At 36.7% G+C, this 20,857-nt stretch overlaps 4 protein-coding genes and 1 pseudogene across 6 annotated transcripts; 2 read left to right on the top strand and 3 right to left on the bottom strand.

Annotated features, from left to right (window-relative positions):
• Nucleotides 1–2,872: 2,872 nt before the first annotated feature.
• Nucleotides 2,873–7,009, bottom strand: LOC105167591 (G2/mitotic-specific cyclin-2-like; annotated as a pseudogene). Its single transcript, XR_016066665.1, has 8 exons — nucleotides 6,898–7,009; nucleotides 4,675–4,806; nucleotides 4,522–4,577; nucleotides 4,445–4,478; nucleotides 4,068–4,395; nucleotides 3,835–3,996; nucleotides 3,568–3,743; nucleotides 2,873–3,380 (listed from the first exon to the last, which is right to left on the bottom strand). The product of XR_016066665.1 is annotated as a G2/mitotic-specific cyclin-2-like (transcript).
• On the bottom strand, nucleotides 6,948–11,608 carry LOC105167502 (ribosomal RNA-processing 7 protein). 2 transcript variants are annotated; one of them, XM_011087264.3, is made up of 8 exons: nucleotides 11,323–11,608; nucleotides 10,475–10,600; nucleotides 10,120–10,392; nucleotides 9,379–9,474; nucleotides 9,119–9,274; nucleotides 8,760–8,857; nucleotides 8,180–8,390; nucleotides 6,948–7,310 (listed from the first exon to the last, which is right to left on the bottom strand). In XM_011087264.3, the coding sequence occupies exons 1-8, from the start codon at nucleotides 11,423–11,425 to the stop codon at nucleotides 7,225–7,227; spliced, it is 1,149 nt and encodes a 382-aa protein (XP_011085566.1). In that variant the 5' UTR covers nucleotides 11,426–11,608; the 3' UTR covers nucleotides 6,948–7,224. The 2 variants fall into 2 exon arrangements, with proteins under 2 accessions (XP_011085566.1, XP_011085564.1); XM_011087262.3 differs by having other exon boundaries at nucleotides 10,120–10,395.
• A 1,489-nt stretch (nucleotides 11,609–13,097) lies between these two features.
• Nucleotides 13,098–13,777, top strand: LOC105167503 (uncharacterized). Its single transcript, XM_011087265.3, has 2 exons — nucleotides 13,098–13,303; nucleotides 13,464–13,777. Exons 1-2 carry the CDS (start codon nucleotides 13,178–13,180, stop codon nucleotides 13,536–13,538), a joined length of 201 nt encoding a protein of 66 aa, XP_011085567.1. The 5' UTR covers nucleotides 13,098–13,177; the 3' UTR covers nucleotides 13,539–13,777.
• Nucleotides 13,778–15,288: 1,511 nt separating this feature from the next.
• On the top strand, nucleotides 15,289–16,865 carry LOC105167504 (zinc finger protein CONSTANS-LIKE 2). Its single transcript, XM_011087266.3, has 2 exons — nucleotides 15,289–16,065; nucleotides 16,241–16,865. Exons 1-2 carry the CDS (start codon nucleotides 15,373–15,375, stop codon nucleotides 16,604–16,606), a joined length of 1,059 nt encoding a protein of 352 aa, XP_011085568.2. The 5' UTR covers nucleotides 15,289–15,372; the 3' UTR covers nucleotides 16,607–16,865.
• A 783-nt stretch (nucleotides 16,866–17,648) lies between these two features.
• LOC105167592 (uncharacterized) lies at nucleotides 17,649–20,857 on the bottom strand. The gene has a single exon (XM_011087364.2). It carries the CDS (start codon nucleotides 20,702–20,704, stop codon nucleotides 17,984–17,986), a length of 2,721 nt encoding a protein of 906 aa, XP_011085666.2. The 5' UTR covers nucleotides 20,705–20,857; the 3' UTR covers nucleotides 17,649–17,983.

The raw sequence follows: 20,857 nt of genomic DNA on the forward strand, positions 1-20,857 counted from the left end.
TAAGGAACACCTGCCAAGGCCGTTCGTCTATCTATTTTCTAGGGGGCACTTGCCAAGACAGCCCGCTTATCTGGATTTCAGGGGGCACCTGCCAAAACCGTCCACCTATCTGTTTTTTGTGGGGTGCTCGCCAAGGAAGCTTTCCAGATCCTTGGGCCTCTTAAGATGTTACAAGCATCTCGTTTCTTTCTTCTTTTTGGATCGTTTGGGCCTCTTTGGGCCAACCTGTTTTTATGCACATTAATAGCCCCCCCCCCCCCCCTGTAGCACCCTCTAACGCTATTAGGACTATATCTTCCCTAAACGTACTTAAAGTAATTCCTATGTTTATATCTATAAATGCACATAATCATCTAATCAATATGCATACGTAATCCCAACCTCATAACAGGCATAACCAACCCACAACATCATATATACATATCAAATACCACAAGTAATCTATCACAATTAATCCCCACGCTTACATTCTCTCTATACAAATAAAATACAATTTGTGTACTCTAACTGACGAAGAAGAGAAAACAACATACTGGCCCGACCTGCCTGAGTATAGCGTGTAGACCTAGTTTTCAACAGACAGACACCTCAAAGTCTATTAAGAGGAGTGAGTCTGCCACTCAGTAAGTAAATAACCAGCCCTATTTATATATGTATATCAAACACAACCTAAACAAGATAAGTAGGCAACATGCATGGAATACAGTCAATTTAATTCCAACATAATCAGCTTCATCGCATCACATAGCTAACTCGCAACAAAACAACCAATTAAACTCCCTTTCTTTTAGTTTGCTTACCAGAAGGTGATATCGTGTTTTTTCCGTCAACTCAATCTCACCGTTAAATAAGATCAAGTGAATCCCCTTGACAACCGGCTCATCAATCTCATTTCGTATCAGAGCTCTTTCAATTCGCACCATAGCTCTTTTATATCGCAACATCGCTTTTCATTTCATTTCTTTCTCATATCGCATCATAGCTCTTTTTATTTCATTTCGTCTTATAGGTTTTTCAACACATCAAGGGGTATTCATACCACAATTATATTCAATTTCCACAACTCCCTCATTTCCACATATCACCATTCTTGTAAGCAACTAGTAACGTAAAAGCATATATCAATACATTCTCAATTTCAAACACCCACAACACAACATACAACAAATATAATATTTCAATGCGTCTTCGCATTTCACGTACACAATATCATCAATTAAATTAAATCATTCACCACTCATATATTTTCAGATAAATCAACGTCGGCATGAACCACAAATTTAATACCACAAATAAAGAAAACATAGATAGATAATTCTAATTATTTACTTACCTCGACTTCACAATGCTTTTATCTATTCAATCGATAATTGTCAGTTCTTTCACCTTACCCCTGTATTCTATAATGAGATATACCACATACAATTAATATATCGAGAATATTGTAATTTTTTTAAATATAATATTAAATATTATTCGTACAATTTCTAATAATTCTTTAATATTCCCTTTCTATCTAAATACAAATCTTCGTTCTAGTTCTTCTTAGTAACTAGACATTATAGGCCTCATAAAGATATTTATAATTTATTAAGTAATTCATAGGAATACATTTAACTAAACCCCTTATATATATTTATAACTATCCTTTTTAATAACATCCTTAAATTAAATTATCATTAAAAACTTTATTTTTTCCTCTTTAATAACATATATTTCTTAAATATAATTCTCGAGATATTTTTATGAACTTTCTATCAATTTCTCGCTATTATATAATTTAGTTAAAAGAATTTATCAATTAATCGTACTATTATGTATTATAATATTGACGCCCCACTCTAATAAGTGAAGATTTCGACAATTATTAGAGTAGAAATCTTCAGAGATGGAGTCCGAAGAATGAACTTTTTTTTTCTCGTTTTTTTTTCAAACTCCGGCAAAGAATATAATAAGCATAGCATGTTTAGAATAAGAAAAACTTACTTCGTGCTTGTATGGAGCAGTACTGTTAAGAGGGTGCGCCTTCATGGAGGAGGGCATAATGGGTGCCGTATGTGCCTACTTCGATGTAGAGCTTTATTTTTCTGCAAAAAAATGTTAAATAACAAAGGCAGGTGTACGGAGCGAAGTTATGGAGCTTCTTTGATGATCCTTCCCTTAGTTTCCGTCCACTCTTGCAGCTTTTGTCTTCGTCCGGACTGATTACATTTACACCTCCTTCTTCAGCTTCAAGGATTCCTTCTCATGAGGCACGGCCGGTTTCACAGCACCATCTTTTCCTGCCAAATCATTAACATATTCTGCCAGTGGTTTCTGCATAGTTATTGCAAAATTTTGTAAAGCGTAGTACTCAAGAAAATTCAAAAAACAATGTTGAGAAGCTCCGATCAATTGGAGTTCTCTCTATTTTTTTTCTTTGATCTTGCTGTTGTTTTTCTCTATGTGTGCGCCAAAACTCCTGAACTCAGAAATGATGGTCAATTCTTCTACTACTTTTATCTTTTAACAAAACAAGAACACACACAATTCAATCCTCAGAAAATACAAAAACCCAACATAAGTAAGTTGACCTGAGAGCAGAAAGAGATAATTGACAGCCTAATAATAATCTCAAACTGATAGTTGACAGTAAATTGGATCAGTGGTTAATTCTTGTACAATATTGGAAGCATGATGAAGTGCAGGTTAATAATTTTTTGTATACTTTTTGCTTTTTAAATTCTCTTTCAGATTGTGTGTATGAATAACTTTTCATATATTTTTGTAGAAACAAGTAGTGCGAAATGCAGAGAGTAGAGCTAAAAAGAAGTATCCTCATCGTACTGGGCAGACCAAAGGTATAATATTTTTTTTATCCTCTTTATGTTTCTAATGCAACAGGAAGGAAAAGATACTATACAATTAGATGTTTTTTGAATCTCGATCTTGTGGGAAAGGGATTGAAGCTGATCAAGCAACTGTAATTGCTAGTGTTATTTAACTTTTTTTTATGAAAACTTATGAAATTATTGTTTTAACTCTGTTACTTATATTGTAGCAAGAGTTCAGAGGAGGATTATCAAAACAGCCCAAATCTGAGAAAACTCAAGAGTTCAAAGAGGGACTTATTCGTAAATGGTTTGGGTGGAGATCCATATGGTCGTCAGAAGTTGTATGAGATATCTTCCAAAGATGCTGCAACTCCTCAAATGGTTGAGCAAGTTGAGGATCTGTCTTGTCTGAACAATACATAGTGCCCATCTGAAACAACTCAAAGGGGACATGGACACACCTTTTGTTGTCTTTGCAACATCAGCAGCAGCTCGGGAGAAGGCTTCTTGCTGGGAAACAAAGCAACAGCACCGGAGTGGAAGCGCACCAAAAGCCTTGCACACTCCCTGTTACATCAATACAGACAAGAGTTTTAGTATATAAACTGTAACAAAAATGTAATAAGGAATAATTACAAGGACGTTCCTGAAAAATTTAGTTGCAGTAATTGATATTCCTAAATCGAGGGATTCTTCTCTTGTAATAACTCAAGGGGTGTGTGGTGTCTGTAGTTATTTGGATCAATTTACGTACATCAGCTGATCCTCAGAGTAGCGGGTATGGTGCTTCAGAGTTTCAGTCCATAGGGGAATCCGGTTAAGAGTGCAACGTGCAGCGTATACAGCAGAAGCAGCAAGCATGGAGGGACAATACGGTATGACGGCAGAGTAGTTCATTAAACCAAGTTCGGCAAAGAAAAATGTCATGTTCTCCCATCTGCATCGTCAACAAATAAATGAATAAGCCACTCACATTCAGCTACTTCAACTGGAAATTACATATGCAACAACCATAAAATACCTCCTTATCAGATGGAAGAAAAGCTTTAATGTATCGAACGAGAGAGACGTATGGAGTTGGAACTGTTAGATACCACTCTCGTGTCCCAAGAATTGCTTTCTCCATGAGAAGCACTTTCTCTCTGACATAAGCATTGTCCGACATAGCTATGAAGTCGCTGACCTGAGAAAGATCGAAAACTTGGTTAACTTTATTTCATGTTTGATCGAGCCAATATTTAACAGCATATATACCTCCGGCGCACATATCTCTTCATATTTGCAAGCAATTAGCATCGAGCTAATCCCGACCAATTGAAGTTCCCTTCTTGGAACAGTTTTCACCGAAAGGAACCGATCCACTATATTAAATGTAAGGTAGAGACTCTTAGGCATCAGTTCAAACTTCTTTGATGATCCTTCCCTTAGTTTCCATCCACTCTTGCAGCTTCCGTCTTCGTCCGGACTGATTACATTTACAGCCTCCTTCTTCGGCTTCAAGGGTTCCTTCTTGTGAGGCACGGCGGGTTTCACAGCACCATCTTTTCCGACCAAATCATTAACATTTTCTGCCAGTGGGTTTCTGCATATTGCAAAATTTTGTTATCTCACCAATACTTAGTACTTAGTACTCAAGAAAATTAAAAAAAACAATGTTGAGAAGCTCTGATCAATTGGAGTTCTTTTTATTATTTTTCTTTAACCTTGCTGTTGTTTTTCTCTTTTGCTGCTTGTGCATTTACCAGCAATTGTGCGAAAAAACTCCTGAAATCAGAAATGATGGTCAATTCTTCTGTTACTTATATCTTTTACCAAAACAAGAGCACAGAAACACACGTGTGTGTGTGTAGAGAAGTGAAACCTTGTTATGGGGCGGGCATCTGATTTTGAGGCTTCCCCTCAACAGCTGGTGCAGTTACGAAGTTCCCAATGTCTCCGAGAACTCGCCGATTTCTGCCTTCGGCGTGACCGTTCTTTTGCTTCCCTCCTCCAACTGATCAAACACAAGAAGACTAATCATAACTTTGCTGATATAATGGGACAAGTTGTCAAGAATTCAAGTTAAAATGTCCCTCGTAAGAGAATAAATCAATATCAAGAGAGGGATAACACCAAAGCAAAACCAAGAAACAGAAGTCCCAAGGAGTAACTATGCATCAAATGAAACTAAACATTGTATCTTGTAATAATTCAGATCGGAACACAGAAGAATCCCAGGAAGTCAACAATTCTACTATATCCCCAGGAGAAGAAAATTACCAAGAAAGGGAATGTTGGTAGCCCAAACGGAAGTCTAGAACTCTGTTCTTGCGGTAAGGATCACAAAACAAGTATATACGCAGCAAATCCAAGAATAATTAAAGAAATGCCTGGTCCGAATTAATATCAAGGGATCATGAACTATTACAGGAAATTCATGCATAAACCTCGATTTAAATCTCGGCGAAATACATGGAAAGAAAGCTGAACCTATGAACTCTTAAGCATTGATCAAACCTGATGAACAGAAAAAACCCAGAAATTTGATTCCTCTTCTTTCTCCAATCCTTCTTCTTGATCGTCGATTTCGGGAACCCCTCCAAGAAAGACGACAGAAACACCAGGAGATCACCGCTGTTCGCCTCACCTTTTCTTATGGGTTTTCAATAGCCACAATTCACAAACAGCCCCTCCCTTCTCTCTCTCTAGAATTTCCTCTTTCTCTCTCTAGAATTCCCTTCGTTCTTGTCAGAAAATAGTGATGAAGAGGAGCAGAGCGTCGTATATAAAATGTGGGCGAAGTGGCGGGACGCCTCTCAGGCGTTAACTGTCATATTTTCAGATTTGAATAGGATCCGTTGGATTACTGAGAATGGATGGTTCTGATCGGGTTTCTGGTTCAGCTTTATGAGTTTGTGTAAACCTTTACTAGCCGTTAGAAGGGAGAACAGTGGAGCCTACAATTCTCATTTTAATTAATTTAATTAATGAGTTGCTCTCTTTCTACCAAAATTATGGAAAATCATTTCTTTTGTTTTTAGGCATCAAAACCATATTTTAATTAGTTTTTTGTTAATTTGGAATTTTATATTAAATGGGTTTCCAAAATATTAAACATATAAACTAATTAATTTAGGGTTGTTCTTTAATTGTTGTTTTAGGGTTTTTATTTAATTTTGAGATTTTGATTGGCTCCTACAACTAATTTGGCACAAAAATATATTTTGAAAAATGTATAAATTACTTTATTCTAAACCTTCACAAAATATTGTTGCCATATTAATTAGAAAAATAAAAAGGATAAATTTGAAAAATTGTCCTTTTAAATTTCTTTAGTTTCTAATATTTGTCTCTAATCTTTTAAAATTCAAAAATGCTACCTTGAGAAATGTAAAATCAAAAAGTTTAGGGTATTGCGAGTTTCTATAAAAATAAAAACACAAGTTCATAAGCGCTTAATTTTGTAACATTTTATATATTTAATGGTCCAACTAAATGATTATATTTCACGACTCATATATTCATAGTTTTACTTTTAAAATTTTCACTAGAAATTGACCTAAATAGTTAAAGTACAACATACTCTTAAGCCATGTTTACTTTATTGTATGAAATAAATATGCCAAATAGTGAATTTATGATTATATTGTTAATTAGTTGGTGATTGATTTATTTGTAAGTCGTTTAATGGTTTCAAAATTCTTTTGATTATCCTATCGAAAAGAAAAAATCTTTTGATTATACGTATGACAGTTACTCTTTGTGTCTTTTAGAAATTTGGACAAATTAATAGATAGTGTTACCAAATTACTTTATTACCCCCAATATAAGATAAAATGGCTTGTCAATCTATCAATTTTTTGATTTACATAAAGCTCCATATTAATATCTTAATGTACCTATGAGTTTCACAAATCAATCAAGTTGGGCAAAAATGTATTTCTCAGGGAAACACAAGCTATCCTCTGTCTTTTAAGTCTCTTCCAGGTTGGATATTCTCTGATGACTTTTTCTTTTCAAGAAATGGCCTGCATATATTCCCTCCAATTTTCTAAATCAAATTACAGAATTTCCAAACTCTGGCGATTCCCCTTTTTAAAATTACCAAATTCTCCCCATGCAATTTGTCTACATTTAGTGTACATGTTTGCTACATTGATGCTATAAGTAGTTCTCTTACTCTGTCCTCCAAATTCATTAGCAAGTATATTACACATCTATAACTCACTTTGAAATATAAGTATACAAAAGAATTAAGCTGAAACGTAACGTACAACGGACATCTGGAACTGACACTGAGCCAGTCCTCTTTCAGTGTGGAATTATGGTGTAAAACGCAAGGGGGAAAGGAAAAGAAAGATTCAGGCCAGCGGAGATGTTTTTGGTTAGCTGAAGACAAACTTTAATCCAGGAATGACATCCGGAACTCCAGTTAATAGGGCCGGAATTTCCTTGCAGCCCTCAGTTGTTGTATCCGCTTTTTGTCCTGCTCAAATTTGCTTTGTAGCATCATGATCTCTGCATACAGCACAAATCCATCATATTTCCGTATGAAGAGAGCAGTAGGCAAAATAAGAAAACTTGACTAGATAAGGAACAAAACTCTATCTAACGATCAAGTTCTAGGTAATGTATCACAGGCCACAAGAAACGACAACTAAATGTGTAAACCAAATTGAGACACATTCATTTCTCTACAAATTGGCAGCAACACCTAAAGCAATATTAGCTCATACATTCTTATTAGGTCAACTTATCACTTGAGTGTTGTAAAAAAGGTACCAAAAACCTTCAGGCAGTCTAGATTGCACATGGAGTGGGAAGCATATATGAATGTCGAACAAGGAAATTTTCCCGATGGTAGCATGTTTAGGTTGGTAAAGCATTTATAAGAATATTTGTGTTTGAATAAAAAAACGAAAAGAAAATCACTTAAACTTGACAGAATTGCCTCACCCTTATGCAAAACCGATGAGGACAAAATATCATGCCCAATTCTGTCTTGAGTTGAATGTTGGAAGCTCTAACAAAATTGACAGCTGGATCTTGTATACATGCAATCAAGTGTTTTGCACAATACAGAGATACCCTAATGGCAGTAAATCATATCATTGCAGCACCAACCTATTTTTCAGGGTACTACCAGATCTAACTTGATGTATGAATATGCAACATGATAATTAATCTCAAATAACAATCAGTAAGTGCTAAATCAAAGGAGAAGTGGTGCAGGAAATAAGGTGAAGAAAAAGGGAAGGAAAGAGAGTATAAAAAATATACACAATCCTTACAGAGGCGTCATCATCAAATTTGAACCATACAATTGACTATGCCATTAAGTTCTTTAAACATGTACTATAAGCAATTGCAACTGAATTAGCACATACCATTTCTGTGGGCTTCCCTTTTCTGAAACCGATAGAAATCTAAACCAACTTCTTTCTTTTTCTTCTGTGCCATCTTGTCTATAACAGCAGCTTGGGCAACAGAACCCACAGCAATTCCACTCTCAGCATCAGTTGTCTTTTTCCGACCTTTGTGATGTACAACAACTGTCCATCCACCTTCTGCAGCTTGGGCTTCCCTCTCAGCTCTTGCCTGCAATAAATTAAGAAAAGATTGACATAGAAGAAAGAAGCTCATGAGAGATCTTGATTAAATATAATGAGAAAGGGCTATTTATTATACCAATGTGGGCCAAATGAACCGATATTCTGTAAAAATAACATGCACTTCCCCAGCTAATACTATACATAAAATTAATTTTAACTACTTAATGATGATACATAAAACAAATTTCAATTACTTAAACTGTGGCATTCTTAACAAGGAGGATTGCACATACATGACATGCATAATGGTCTCTCTAGCAACAGATAGAAGTAGACATCAGTACCGGATGTTTTCAATTGAACTATCTATGGTTTAACGAGCAGCAGCAGCTTACTGCAGAACAAATAAAATTACCTGCTCCTCTCGTGCATCGTGAGCCATTATGAAATCATCAATCCTTTCTTGCAGCAGCTTGAGCCCAGGTCTACTCTGATGGTATTGTGTGATCCATTCTGAGCAAAGATAAATATTTGACCAGGTTCAAAAGGACCAATAGAAACAAAATGCTGCAAAACTTGTTTCAAAACTGGGTTACACATTTTTTCACAACAAAGCAGAGAGAGCTACCACCAATACTGTTTTTGTTGAGCTCACTGGAGCTAACTACTGAAATACCTTATTGAAATTTCACCAAACAACAAGAAATGACCAAGAGACAGGCATAGTAAAATGTATGACAAACAAGAAAGGTGTTCCTGATAGGAGGATCATACTTCTCATTCCTTTTGAATAATCTTCATCTCCTGAGGACATCTGATAAACTTCATCTTCTGTGTCTTCTCCTCTCTTTTCCAGCAAATTATGAGGGGATAATTCATTTGCCTCCAACTGTTTCTTCTTTTCACGTTTCCCAGGCTTTTTTGACTTGCCTATGGACAAAGAAATCCAAATTTTATTTTTCCGATACGAATAGTGAAAGTGACAATTACACAAGGTTGTATCAATTTTGCATACTCATGAATCAGTTACTTACCCATTTTGGAGCCTCTACTTGTATCGACCTTGTTAATTCCTTCAGAGTTTGCAATATGATGTTGAGTTTTAGACTCTGTTCTCCCAGCCATTTCCTCTGGAAAATAGTGCATTAACATTGTTGCTCAGTTTCAGGGACTATCTTAGGACAGAATGTTGATGCTAAATCATAAGCAAATTTTCCTTTTTAGTGTGAATGAGAATTACCAACTTTCAACTACAAGCACTTAACAAGATTTGAATCACTACACACTACTAGAAAACAAGGCCTCAATGACACAAAATTTCAATTCTCAAGCACTATCTAGATAAATGAACATGGTGAAAAATTCCATTGTAGAAAAAAACACAATTATCTTCTGCAATTTCAAAGTCCATGTATCAAGAATTAGAGGACAGACATCCTTTTACACTGAAGCAAGTTAAGCTAACTTATGGATCCGCATTATTCCGCAATTGAACGTGCGTAATCATGTTGATATGCCCATTTAGGAATCACCCCTTTCCAGAACTGAGAACATCAGTAAAGTGCTCAATGAACAGTAAGAAAGAAGACTAGGAGACATATATCAGCATGCATCATGTTCAATTTGGAGGCATCAAATAAAAGGAGCCCAAACATACGGGTAAAATATAGCATCAGAAGATAAAATAAAGTACTGCTATTTCGAAAGTAAGCTTGTATATTTTAGATTAGTAACTGATGCACAAAGAACATTGACATTATTTTAATTTTACATACCATTTTGCTGTTCTGACGTATCATCTTTCTCGTTGAGTTCATCACCCTTTTTGATACCCTCAACATTTCTTTTCTTCTTTTTCCTCGATATCTGCAATTTTTCTTCTGCCAGTTCATTTTGAACATCTTTTTCACCAGAAATGCTATCGTCAACTTCATTGCTCTGGATATCGAATTCCTCAATTCCCATTCTTGTTATCTTGCTATTCTTTCTTTTGTTCTTTATCAACTTCTTACTCTTTTTGTTGCCTCCACTTACTTCAATTGTTTCATCTGCTGATACCATAAACAATTTCATGTCAACTTTAAATGCATGAATATGGTGACTACTGAAATAACAGGTATCTTAACCTACCTGTGTTATTGGGCAGCTCAAACATCTCGGCATCATCTTTGTTGGCGATATCCACTGAAGGTTTCTTCTTCTTCTTCTTAGTCTTATTCTTCTTGTCTTCCTCGGTAGCTCTGTAAAAGTCCCCTTCTGTATGAGGAAACGCTTATTTAGCACATGTGATCAGTTGGAAACAGCCAATCTACCAACCAGCCACATCAAACTAAACTAATAACGGAAGGAAAAGAAGGAACTATACAGTGTTTATTTAAGCAGAAATTGACAACATCAACGAGAAGATTTAGTTCCATTTTTTAATATTAACAATGTCCAGGCTCTGCCAAAACCTTCATTCTGGTGCTTTATGGTGTCCAACATAAAATCAATCTTGACCCAGTTACAGAAAACCATACACATATCTAACATACAAGTAATCCAGAAAATTAAAAATGGATACCTACAGCAGTTTTTTGGGTTGACCAAATTTTACTAATAGGATAGTACGTTTGCACCAGTAGTTAACCAACAACCACCACTCTGCCAAACACAGAAGCACCAACAAAGGGAAGACAACAGTAAAAAACATATAGCTTAGCATTAAACTTCTTCTTGCCAGGCAGAACATGCCATTGTTACTTTGCTTCTACCATAGACTTAACCACTCAACGCAAATCCTCTCTTAATCACGTTATACTGACGAACAAACATCTTTTTTTTTTTTTTGTTCGAGACGGTTCCTTTATCAAGAGACTAGATTCCACATGCATATGTTTCAGAATATCAAAATTTCACACAAGCAGATGAAAATAAAACGGACAACTCGGTAAAAAAACATCCGAAGCAAATAACAATTAGTAGTAAAAGATAAGCACCCTTTTGAGCAAGCTGAGAACTCCCATTCTCCAACTCCTCTTCCCCCTTTGCCTTCGTATTTTTCTTTCTCTTTAGCTTCTTCAGTGAATCTTCTGTTCCCATATCTCACTTTCGATCTCTGTATTCCTATCTCACACGAGCAAAACAACGACGAGCGGTCCGATAGGGAATCAGAATTATACTGGAATTGACGGTGCAAAATGGGAAAAATTAGGGTTTAAAGGATGGGGGGGGTTTAGAGTGCAATACTTGTTGGATATGGGCATTTACCCGAATTCTTGAATGCTGCATGTTTAAACGGGTGGGTTTTGGAGGAACCTCTATTTGGCTTGAGATTTAGTCGCGGTTGAAAACCTAATCAACTTACTCCATTTTTTATTGAAATTAATCATAAAAATGTATTTAAATTAAATTTATTAAATTTAATAAATTAATTTTAAATCAAAAAAATTATGCAATAAATTTTTAAATTCGACTTGAACTCAACTATATTTGTACAAAGATAATAAAATATAAATTAAAAGTATTAAGTTATTAGAATTTGATTCATATTTAAATCAATTAAAACTCGTTTAAATTCAATTTAAACAATAATCAAATCAAATCTGAACATAAATTTTCAAACTCCATATTATTTTTAAATAATTTGAACAACTGATAAATATTAAACCAGCATCTCGACTAAAAATCTAAGTTCTTAGGGAAATTGACAAGAAAAGTAAACTTTTAAAAATTTAAACTATATTTTTTTTCCAATAGAAATTTGAAATACCCCATATCATATAAGTCGTTTTGCACTTAATTTGTTGATGGGTTAGGTTCAAAATAGGAATAGCTTGTGAATGATGTTAATATTTTTAGAGGGTGTATATGTAAATTTTTAAAAATATGGGTAATTTGTGAATAATGTTAATGTTTCTGGTGTATGTATATGTCATTTTTTAAAAATTATAAATAATTTATATAATAGACCAAAAATCAGGAGTATAAATGTCATTATCCCTTCATTTTAATACCCTGGGTAGCAACTTTCTAATTTATACACAAAGGGCTCGTTTGGTTCGTGTACTAGGATCGAACGTGATATGATTAAATAAGATGAAAAATTGAAAGATATTAATCGTATCTTACACTATATGATGTTCTGGTATGTTTTGGTGAAATTGAGATATCCTATAATTATGTATATCGACACATGCTATCGCATTGGCTAACTATCATAATGTAAAATAAAAATTTATAATAAATAGTAATTAACCACGATCTAGCAATTGCTATTGGCTTTGTTTTTGTAGGCCAGGTTATAAAATATTAACCGTACTTAAACAATAGCAGTTGTTTCAATCATATCTAAGAATCATGGCAAGTACTCCAGACTATACCTCGATCATTATAAATTTTGAATAGTTGTGGTTAAAAACTCAATTAACATTATTGATTTACTAAAAATTTTAAATGGTACTCGTTTATAATTTAATAAATAAACTGATTTTGTTTAGTAATTGCGACATATTAATATAAGAATTTTTTAAGTTACTCAGAGTGATCAACAAACAAACGTCCTCTGAGTCAAATGCGGATGAAACAAGAGATTTTGCAACATGTTCCTAGTCTAGTGCCTTCCGTAGCTCTCTCCTTTTAAATCTTTTACCACATCTATTTGACACGCCGGGCAACCTCAAACCTTTCGAACTACCACATTCTAAGAATAGGCAACCTCAAAATACTATAAATACCAATTCTCCAAACTCATTCTTCACCAGCAATACTCATTAGTAAGTAGTTTTGACACAGAGACAGAGGTTGTGTGTGTGTTTGAAGTGTGCTTTTAATTATTTGAGTTAGAAGAAGAAAATGGATAACTCCCAGAGCATTAGCCACAAAGCTGGACAGGTGCAAGGCCAAGCACAGGAAAAGGGCAACCAGATGATGGAGAAGGCTGGCAATGCTGCCCAATCTGCCATGGAATCAATGCAGCAGGTTATATATCTTAACACATCATTAACTGCCCTTTTCCACTCTCTCTCTCTCTCTACCAAATTGTAATGTAGTCTGATGTTTGTTTCTGTATTTTAACTTAAATAAACAAAGTTTTTCTTTATCGTAGCTATAATGTGCATGTGTCGTGATTTGTGTATAGGCTGGACAGCAAGCGCAGGCCAAGGCACAGGGCGCAGTTGATGCTGTGAAGGATGCAACTGGCATGAACAAATGAGGGCTTCGCCATCGTCGTCTAGCTTCTATCCTATTCATGCATCCATTTTTAATTCATTCTTTTTGTTTGTTTGATTTTTCCGGAGTTGTTAGGTATGTTTAGTTTGAAATTTTGAGTTTAAATTTCGATATAAATGACTTCTGTTGGGCAAACAGAAGAGTTTTTGATAAAGTTCTTTAGTTGATCAAATAAATATATTTCGCCCACATATTGTCGCCTTTTTACATTTTATTGCATTTCTTTTCGACACAAATGTCCTCATTATGTAACTGAAAAATAAAAAACGACATATGACATACTTAAAATTGATCATTTTTTTGCAATTCAAGGCTCTTTTAGCACATAGCCCTTTATAATTTAATAAATTTGAATGAATTGAAATGTAGCACCTGATTCATTTAAAAAATTATGTCTAACATAACTCGATCTAGAAAAATAGATTACTTTGAACATTGTAGTTGAGCTTATAGGTAGGGCATGACATCAAATTATATTACGGGAGTGTCTGAAAATATTTAAAATTAGTATTTATCAACTTATTACATAAATAAGGTTAAAAGAGTATTTTTGTTTAATTGCCTTTAAAAATTATAAACTTTCCTATCAACTCTTACAATTTACTAGTAAAATTATAAATATCAAGTTATTTTTCAATTTTAATGCTTTAATTTTTTTTATTTTCGAATATTTTTATCACTATTTAATTTATATTTTTTATAATTTATTTCCACCGTAAAAAGAAAAAAAAATTATGTAAACACTTCTTAACGTAAGATTCAATGTATTAAATAATATCGCATAAGGGGATGCTGATGTGGGAAAAACACGTTTCTTTCATTGAGCTTAGAGGCCCACGTGGTTTAGACTGCTGCAAATAGTTGAGTTGTCGTGTCACCGCAAATTTTAAACTCGTGGTTCAGATTTCACAGATTTACCAGCGATTCTTACGTGGTGTGTTCTAAACCTCATATTCCCCCTTCCTTCCTTGAGAACTTTTTGATTCATCTGCAGCAACGTTGTGATCTTCTGTTTTTGTCCAAACAGGGAATAAGCATAATCACACTTCACTTTGACTGCTTCGACTGCTACTGGGCCACCTCCTCTACAAAGAAACTTAAACAACAAATGCACGTACGTTTATAATTATGACACTTAATTGGGGAAAATTAATTATAAAATGCAAAAAAGAAATTAAGGAAATGATGTGTTTTAAAAAATTTTAAAAGTTATTGTTATGGGTTTAAGTTTGGAATAATCAGATTCTCGGATGTTGAGATCTCGTAATTGAAAAGTGAACGAGGAATCTGTGGATATATATAGGTACGGTGTTAGTGTACACTCCCACGCTCTTTACAAAATTATATGTACACTCCCAAAGGGTGTTAGTGTAATGGATATCAAGAAATATTTATGTAAATTTTTGTCTTTATAAATTTGAACGAAACTCAAAAAGTGTCAATATAATATATCATAATTCTGACATGACTCAACACGAATTGGATTTTTATTATTTTTATTTTCCATTCTATTTAATTGATACATACTAAAAGAATGACGTTATCTTATTTTGGTAAAATATTTATATATAAAATATATGTAGGATAAAAGATGAAATAAATTTTATGAAAAAAAGTTGTATCGGCCCACCAGGCGCCAAGAGCTATTACCAACCACAAAAAAGTTTTAACAACTTTCTCATCCACTAACTTTATGCCATGTGTCATCCCATGGATTCTCTCAAGTCTCAACCCCCAGTTGCCACCATTACCTTTGCTTCCCCCGCTCACCCCTCAACATTAAGCTTCCATGCCAAGTACAGAGTGACTATACTGAAATGCTGAAGCTCCAAAATAGCCCCATGAAACACGGCGGCGCCGCCAGGAGCACCTGGCCCCGTGGCTGCGACACTTGCCGCTCAGCTGCATCCGCCGTCTACTGCCGCACGCACTTGGCCTACCTCTGCACCAGCTGCGATACCCGCATACACGCCGACAACCAGTTATCTCCCCGCCACGAGCGCGTATGGGTCTGCGAGGCCTGCGAAAGCTCTACCGCGGCCCTCATATGCAAAGCCGATTCAGCTTCCCTCTGCTCCGCCTGCGACGCCGACATCCATTCGGCCAACCCTCTCGCCCGCCGCCACCACCGCGTCCCCATACTGCCGATTCCAGGTACTCTCTACGGCCCCTCAGCTGCCAACGCTGATGGAGTCATAATCCGCCGGTCGATGGATGAAGAAGCTGAGGATGAGGATGAAGCAGCTTCATGGCTATTATACAACCCTACAATCAAGAACGGGGATGAAGACCAAAGCAACGACGATAATGGGAGGGTTTCGTTTGGCGGAGAGGCGGATGAGTATTTAGCCCTTGATTACTACAATTCGTGTCAGAATAATCAGTTCAACAATGGATACAGTATTAATCAGCAGCGACAATGTCAGAGTTTTCCTCAACGGAGCTACGGCAGCGACAGTGTTGTCCCAATCCCACCTGCATACAGTTATCCTGCTTCAATGTCTCAAACTGTAAGTTCTTCACTTGGCTTATCTATTCCCCGTTCAAGATTTTCCTCTGCTAGTGATTGCTGTTCTACATCATATATACACAGACACATGTATATCTAAAGATACAACAATCATTTCAAACCAGCAACACTATAAACCTTGAAACATAATTAACCAGTTTAATTTCTCGGATCAGGTTGCGCTTCCATTAATGGATCATGTCGGGGGAGTTCCAGAACCAGCAACAAGTGAAGTTTCAGTCTCCCAAACACGACCTCCAAAAGGAACCATCGAACTCTTCTCAGGCCCTCCTGTCCAAATTCCAACACAGCTTTCTCCAACAGACAGAGAGGCCAGAGTGTTGAGATATAGAGAGAAGAAGAAGAACCGGAAGTTTGAGAAGACAATCAGGTATGCGTCGAGAAAGGCTTATGCAGAAACCAGGCCGAGGATCAAAGGTCGATTTGCCAAGAGATCAGGAGATGCAGAAGCCGAAGTGGATCAGCTGTTCTCTACATCTCTAGTAAGCGAGAGCGCGTTCAGCGTCGTCCCGTCCTTCTGAAGAGGTCGGGATTTGCAGTAGCGAATAGTACTAAAATGACACTCATAGTATATATTGCATCTTCTTGCAATTCTGTTGTTTATAATATTGATATGTCTTATGTATGTATGTACACTTTTCAAGTAACTAGGTTGGTAACTGGGGGTGGTAGAAAATGGAAAAAATTTTGGAGAAGTTTGGCTTAAAAAGGAACACAACTCATTAGGTTTGATGGAATGAATCATCCAGTGTTGTGGTATGTGCGATTTAATTATAATTACTGTTTGAAGAGTGACTATTACAAGGCTTAAGTTTAAATTTGAGACTGTAATCCCGTTTCATCGCAATTTATTTTACAAAGAAAAAACGATAAGTGTGAGTATAGTACATTGGTTTTACAACAAATTTAATCTGTTTTCTATAGGAAAAAACTGCAAAGTTTGTAAATTTACAATAAAGATAGAATTGGCGGGAAGACTTGATTTGAATTCCGAGGTAAAAACTTGACAATGTCTAGATTTGGGGCTGTAAATAAATTGGCATTAATAAATAACCATTTGGTTGAGCGAAAATGGTTTTGACATTTCTTACTCTCGCTTGTCGTTGAAATTACGTCGTGGTGTTAAATATGTTGTTGTTGCGCCATTTGCATCAATGCAACATAATTTTTTATTTTACCGACCTGAAAAATAATGGGTTATCCATATGCTGGTATCAACAGGATATTGGTACACTATTCTTTTTTTTAGTTGCTTTACAGTAGAGCCACGATGTACCGTACTTACGTGTTGTGCAGTCATTTTGTTCGTCTTTTTCACGATACCCCAAATCTTTTGCTTCTTTCTTAATCTTGTGTCTGTTTTCTTATATCCCTTCAATCTCAAAAAGGATTTTCTTCCACTGTGCGGTCTTCAGGTGTGCATGATATGACGGTGTATCTGGCTAATGAGGTAGCAGTGGGAAACGCAGGAAAATATTGAAGTAACCTTTGTTGGTACATATGACATTTCTAATCTGGCTTCTCTTGCGTAGCCAGCAGATTAAGCTACAACATTAGCAACAATAGCAAGAAAACGAATATAAATTCATACTAGAGGAGGAATTATAAAAGGACAAAACGTGACTCGTGTTTGTGAACTTATAACAAGTAGCACGAAATTTATACGTGCTGAAAAACAAGATCAGTTAGATGGCTCACAAAGAATAGGAAACCTATCACTGTACAATATGACACTTCGAAAAATGAAGTTAAAAGAGTTTGGCACTTACTGTAAATTCTGTCCTTGTCATGAACCAATGAAATGGTTCGAGAGTGTACTAGTAGAAACGAGGAAAAATGGATCCTGTGGTAAAGACAGTTTACTCACTAAATTACTAAAAGCCATGGCACTTTCAAACTCATGCAGTACTAGCTACAGGTAGTTTCTCATATGTGGACCTCTGCCGGAATCTTCTGTGTAGAAGGCAACGTCCACCAAACCGTTGTTGCAAGTAAATAATGAAAACAAATAGAAGACCTCCAACCGAAATGATAATATCCCAGGCGGTGGAATAGTAGTCAAGTCTTGGGTTTGCATATATGTAACTGAACGACCAAGCAGAGCTATGAGACCTGTAAAGGTCATATGCATGTGGCAGTAGACGAACAAAAGTTATTCCAAAATAAAACGGAGGAGCAAGAGCCTTCCCATTGGAGTCGGAAAATATATTGAACAGTACTTGCGGGAGCAGAAAGCCATCCAATATCAACCCAGCATAGGATTTGAGATCACCCCATACAGATTGCTGTTTATATCCAAGATGGTGGATCCTTGGCCTTTGATATGACTTTCTTGACAGGTGAACGAACCAAGCAATCAACCCACCACCAATATACATAGGTAAAGATAGATACAGAACTTTCTTCTCAGATATCCAGAGGTTCTTCTGGCTTCCATCACCAGATCTTGCAGACCAGGCCATTTGGAGAAGTCCAACTTCCAGTAAGAAAGGTATCATGGTTATTACCCTCACTAACACCTCATTCACTTCAAGCCATCCGTCATTACCGAAGTAGACATTCACATTGTTGTGGCTCATCATGAAGAGAGCTTCAAAATTCAATAATAGTGGAACAAGATGCCCTAGAGTGAGTACGACAAGCATTATGACAGAAACCATGGGGAGTGCATCTGCATGTCTCTTAACATGCAATAGCTGCAGAGCCATGAAGATACATGAGAGGGTGTTGGAAATCAGAACCATGGTAATCTCCAAATCCATTCTCCATATGGATTCCTTTGCTTGCCCTGCATAAACTGAACTTGCAAAAATTTCAAAAGGTTCAAAGTAAAGACGGTCAGACTTCTCTCGTGTGCTTTCAATAGTTCCCTTTAGGGCACCTCCATTTCTCGCATTAAGTGGAGGATACTGAATGTCAACCAGAATCTCACAATCCAGTGATACGTTTCGCCCTACCCTCGCTTTAGGTGGCCCGACATCCATACAGCCAATCATGCAAAGGTGCCCACTTCCAAAGTCATATGTCCCTTCAGCAGAGATTTCAAATGATTTGATTTGCATATATTCACTGCTGAGCCTGAAATCATGAGAAGTTGCAAGGCTCAGTATATAGCTGACATTTATCATTTTACTAAGGTTTTGCTTCCCTTCCCAAGTAGAGTCTGCTTCCCTTCCAACCACAGAGGATAACTGGTAAGGCTGATTATCTATGTAAAGGGGAGAAGAGTAACCCCAAAGATCTTTCACTTTCTTATTGCCACCAAACATGTCAAATCTCATATCAGGCGATAATGGAGCAGGGTACTTTCCTTCCTCTGTTTTCTGTATCATCTTATTTGCACAAGATTTTCTGGCATTTGAAATCTCTTTATACTCATATGTCAAGCCTGCTGCTCTGGCATTCTTATTCTTTATGCTTGACAAAGACACACTGCCAAAATAGCCCGATTCATTAACACTTCTACTACTCCACAATTCCCCGACTATATAGCTTCTCTCTCTTAATGTCCACCTAGCTGGAAATCTTAAACTTAGTCTGATCAAACACTCTCCAACAAAACCCTCATCCCCATCGCCGAAAATACGGCAGGCAACCATGTTAAGCCTTCTTTTCTTCCCATCCCATTTCCCTTCACTAACCAATGTCTTATTTGGTTCAAATGGCAACCCATAACCATTGTGCCCCAAATCCCCGAACCCCAACAAGAACCTCACTGTACCACCGTCCAAACACTCAATTTGGTTAAAGTACATCACACTTGGTGTGAAATTACCATTTCCTCTTCCAAGAAAATTGCAACTCACACTATTGCAGTCACTCTTATAATCCAGATCAACTATTCCAGCAGATATAATATATGTACACATATTCTGCCCCAAATCCTCTAAGCCTAAAGAAACACTTGTCGTATCATCCAACAACTGAAACTCATTACTTTCAATTTCTTTATCAATCAACTCATACTTATAGGTCCTCAAATTCACACCCAGTATTGATATCAATTTCCGGTCACGATTCATTTCATTATCTACATCTACACTTTCCATAGTGCCATTAACTAAACTATTGAATATATTCGACGAATTCAAATAATCAAGCTTTAAAACAACATGATTAGAGCTTAACCTGCCAAAACCAGACCCAACCATACAGAGCTTCCCTGAAACAGAATCCCAAAACCCACTCAACGTAAAACTGATTGAATTCCAGGCGTCACCTGGCGTCACCGGAATCCTCGGCGGCCGGAAATGCACAAGGCGCAATCCCCGGCGGGTCCGATTACGAGAGTAACCCACACCGGCTACGCTCAGAACCCCTTCGATTTTGAAGACAGCATCTTTCTGGGTTCTATACGCTTTGTGACAGGAGAATGATAGCGACCTGGGGATTTCAGAAATTCCCTTGTTCATATTGTTTGCACTGGCATCAACATGGGCGTGGCGGAGAGCGAGAAACTTAGGGGTGAGAAGTGGAGGATTAGGGCTTGGAAGCAAAGGCAGATCCCGTACGATGGCGCCGCAGTGATCCGAGTACGAGATACCAGCAGCGGCCGAGCTAAGCGGCAAGAGGAGGAGGAGGAGGAGGAGGATGGCCGTGAATGGAAAATCGGCGTGCATAATTCTGAGAAGTTGAATTTTCTGATTGTTATGGCGAAGAGAATGTCCATAGATGAGGGGATTTGGATCTGAGCATTGAGTTCAACACTTTTACCACACTTCACTAATATTGATCATCCACCAAAAACTCACACGATCTCAGCCCCACCCCCT

Source organism: Sesamum indicum, linkage group LG8, assembly GCF_026168435.1.
Source record: "Sesamum indicum cultivar Baizhima isolate 11 linkage group LG8, ASM2616843v1, whole genome shotgun sequence".
Lineage (NCBI taxonomy): Eukaryota > Viridiplantae > Streptophyta > Magnoliopsida > Lamiales > Pedaliaceae > Sesamum > Sesamum indicum.